The following is a 3,043-nucleotide window of genomic DNA, read 5'->3' as shown; positions in this document are numbered from 1 at the left end:
ATGTATATAGATGATAAGTAGATAGATAAATGAGTAATAAATGGAGATAGATGATAGATAATAGATTTTTTTAAGTGGTGCTTGCTGGATAGACCATAGATAGGTAAGTAGATGGCTGATAGACAGATGGCAGATTCATAGGTGTTTTTTATCTTACCATTTTAACACCCTGACAAAAATACCACTTAGCTTCAGGAAAGTCTGGCCTGGGAACAAGGTATGCTCTAGAAAGATCCCTGGTCATACCAGTCTTTAAGGTGTGACCCACAGTAGAAGAGCATGTACACATGTCCACACAGTTTAGGAAATCAGGACCTGCACATGTCATCATCTTGTTCCGAAGCCCCAGAGACACACCATGTCTCGTGGGGGGGGGGGCACATCCCTGCATATTACCTTTCAGGACAGGACAGATCTTCCAGACACCAGCAGCTCCTTCTCTGTTGAACTGCCCGAGAGCCAGCTCCATGTAGAAGAGGGGCATCCCAGCAATAACCATGAAGAGCAGGTAGGGCACCAGGAAGGCACCTGTGCACAGGACAGCAGCTTCAACTTGGGGGCCACAGAAGGGGCTGTTTTCATCATCCGCATGTGGGCCCCTTTGTTGCACCTTCAAGTATGACCTTGTCACCCAGCTTCCTGACTAGAGTGGAAGGCCCCTGGTATAGCTACCACCCAAGGGGATACCCTGGATTGGTGGTGAACCTCACCTCATTGCCTGTTGCAGCTGCTGTCAGTGTTGGACATATTCCACTTAACGATTCTGGTTGTTCCCTGACCCCATGTCCTAAGCTTAGCCAGAAGCAAGACAGTCAAGGCCCTGAGCCATGTCTCAGCCCAATTCCTAGCACTGCCTGCCCCTTCATGCCAGGCCCTACTTTGTCTTGATCCTATTTGCCCCTGAGGGTGATGGTCTTGGGATCTGTGACCCAATCCTGGCATTTACAGTCTGCCTTTCTGGGGACTAGGGCTGAATTTCTGCTGCCAGGAGTTTCCTGGAGCTGAATGGACTGCAAGACTTAGTCTGCACAAAAGCCACCTCTACCCAAGTCTGCTTGTTCCCTGAAACATGGGTGTGATTGAGGCAGAGATTAGCCACAGCTTTCTCCTGAGTTTGGATGAGGAAGCTGGGAGCCCCCTCACCTATGTCTTTGGGTCACTTACTGGAGCTGCTAAGACCCTGGGCATCTCAATTTCAAGAACACATAATGAGACCACAGTGCTCTTTGGTTTGCTTCAGCCTTTCCTTCCCAAAGGAATTCTTCACACCTTGTAGCCAGTCAGGAAACCAAGCCACGAAAACAGAGGCCTTCAGGGCTCAACTTGAATGTCTCTGGTAACTCTGCTTCTTGCCCTCCTTTTAGCCCTACTGCACAGCTATGGCTCTAAAGCTGAGATGAGAAAGTAGGGGAGCCAGGCTTGGTGGCAGAGACCCATAGTCCAAGCTACTCTAGAGGCTAAAGGCAGGAAGATCATATGTTTAAGGCCTGTGTGACCTACAGAGTGAGTTCAAGAATTGCCTAGGAAACAGTTAAATACTTACTCCAACTAAAAAAATTCAAGAGGGCTATGGACATGACTCTGTGATAGAGTGCTTGCTAGCATGTAAAAAGCTATGGGTTCAATTCCCATAACTGTATTTAAAGAATGAAAGGGAGGAAAGAAGGAAGGAAGGAAACAGAGGAGGGGAGGTCAGAGCAGGGAGGGAGAGAAGAGGTAGCAGGGATAGGTATATTTCAGATGAGATGGGGTGATTTCAGGGTGGAATGGCCATAAACAAAATGGGTATATTTCAGTTCAGGGGTATCTTCTTCTCTTCTAAGTTCAACTTGAAATTTTACAAAGTTCAACAACTTTATAAACACTGCTTAAGTTGACTGAAAACACATTTTGACCTTTGAGGATTTTCCTTTCAAATTAAAAATACTAGTGGAAATAGAAGTCAGGGCCTAATGCCTCCACCAACTTCTTTCTTCTTTCTGCTTTCTGGGTTCCATATTCCTTGGCTGTCAGATTTTCTTTGAGCTCTACAGCTTGGAAAGGCTGAAAACTATTGCTGCTGATGAAGCAGCCCCACCATCCTATAGGAAGACAAAATTGTCTCACTGAAAGCATTTCCCATTGTGTGCATGTTCCTGTGTATGCAGGAGCATGCCTGTGTATGCCTGGGAGGCCAGTCATCACTCTTGAGTGCCATTCCTCACACACCTTGACTTTTGAGACAGTGTCTGTCATTGGTTCTCCCTAGATAGACTAGACTGACTCTGGTTGGCTACCAATCCCCAGGGTTGTCCCCTCCTCCTTAGCACTAACTAGCATCACAAGTGTGTGCACCCTGGCCTGCTTTTTGTGTGTGTCTTCTGGAGAAACTCAGGTCTTCGTGCTTGTGCAAGAAGCGCTTTGCTGTCATCTCCTCAGCTTTCACTGTGAGCATTCCTCGAGATCACACCCCCCCACTGTACCATGGCTTCCATGGTCTCCACTGCACCCCGAATCCCCTGCCATGGCCCCACCCTCAGAAGGCACAGGAGGCTGGGCCACACTCACCCCCACCGTTTTTGTAGCACAGGTAAGGAAACCTCCAGACATTGGCCAGGTCCACAGCAAAGCCGATGACTGATAGCAGGAAGTCAATTTTCTTGCTCCAGGTCTCCCGCTCTTGAGCCTCCACTGGTGTCTGTGGTGGGTTGATGAGGGTGGAGTTGGTCAGCTGCACTCCGTTCTGCTCCTTGACCAGGATGAGCTCCACCTCTCTGGGGCCCACAGCATTGGGCTTTTTAGCCGGGGCCACCACAGAAGACATTGGTCCCACGGAGCATTTGCTCTTACTCATGGGTAGTCTGGAGCCCAAGGAACTCTGCTTCTTTCTTCTTCGACCTCAGCCAACATAAATAAAACAAAACAAAACCGCACAGCAATACACAGATTCAGTAGCCATGTCTAGAGCCATGCTTGGGTTGAACACAGAGACCTGAGGTAGTCCAAGCATCTGAAATTCCATGACCAGAATAAAAGATAGGTAGGGGATCTATGGTGGGGGGAG

General features: G+C 48.3%; 1 protein-coding gene across 1 annotated transcript in view; it reads right to left on the bottom strand.

The window, feature by feature from the left end:
- Slc6a3 (solute carrier family 6 member 3) overlaps positions 1 to 2,833 on the bottom strand; it is a 37,581-nt gene extending 34,748 nt beyond the window's left edge. Inside the window, exons 1-2 of the mRNA XM_028782746.1 lie at positions 2,548 to 2,833; positions 397 to 528 (exon numbers count right to left, since the gene is read on the bottom strand). Of these exons, the coding sequence (XP_028638579.1) occupies positions 397 to 528; positions 2,548 to 2,833 (418 nt within the window). The remainder of the gene's footprint in view (positions 1 to 396; positions 529 to 2,547) is intronic.
- Positions 2,834 to 3,043: the final 210 nt, after the last annotated feature.

Source organism: Grammomys surdaster, unplaced genomic scaffold (assembly GCF_004785775.1).
Source record: "Grammomys surdaster isolate TR1022 unplaced genomic scaffold, NIH_TR_1.0 843, whole genome shotgun sequence".
Classification (NCBI taxonomy): Eukaryota; Metazoa; Chordata; class Mammalia; order Rodentia; family Muridae; genus Grammomys; species Grammomys surdaster.
Note: the sequence above shows the minus strand (reverse complement) of the source record. Positions and strands in the feature narration are given on the sequence as shown.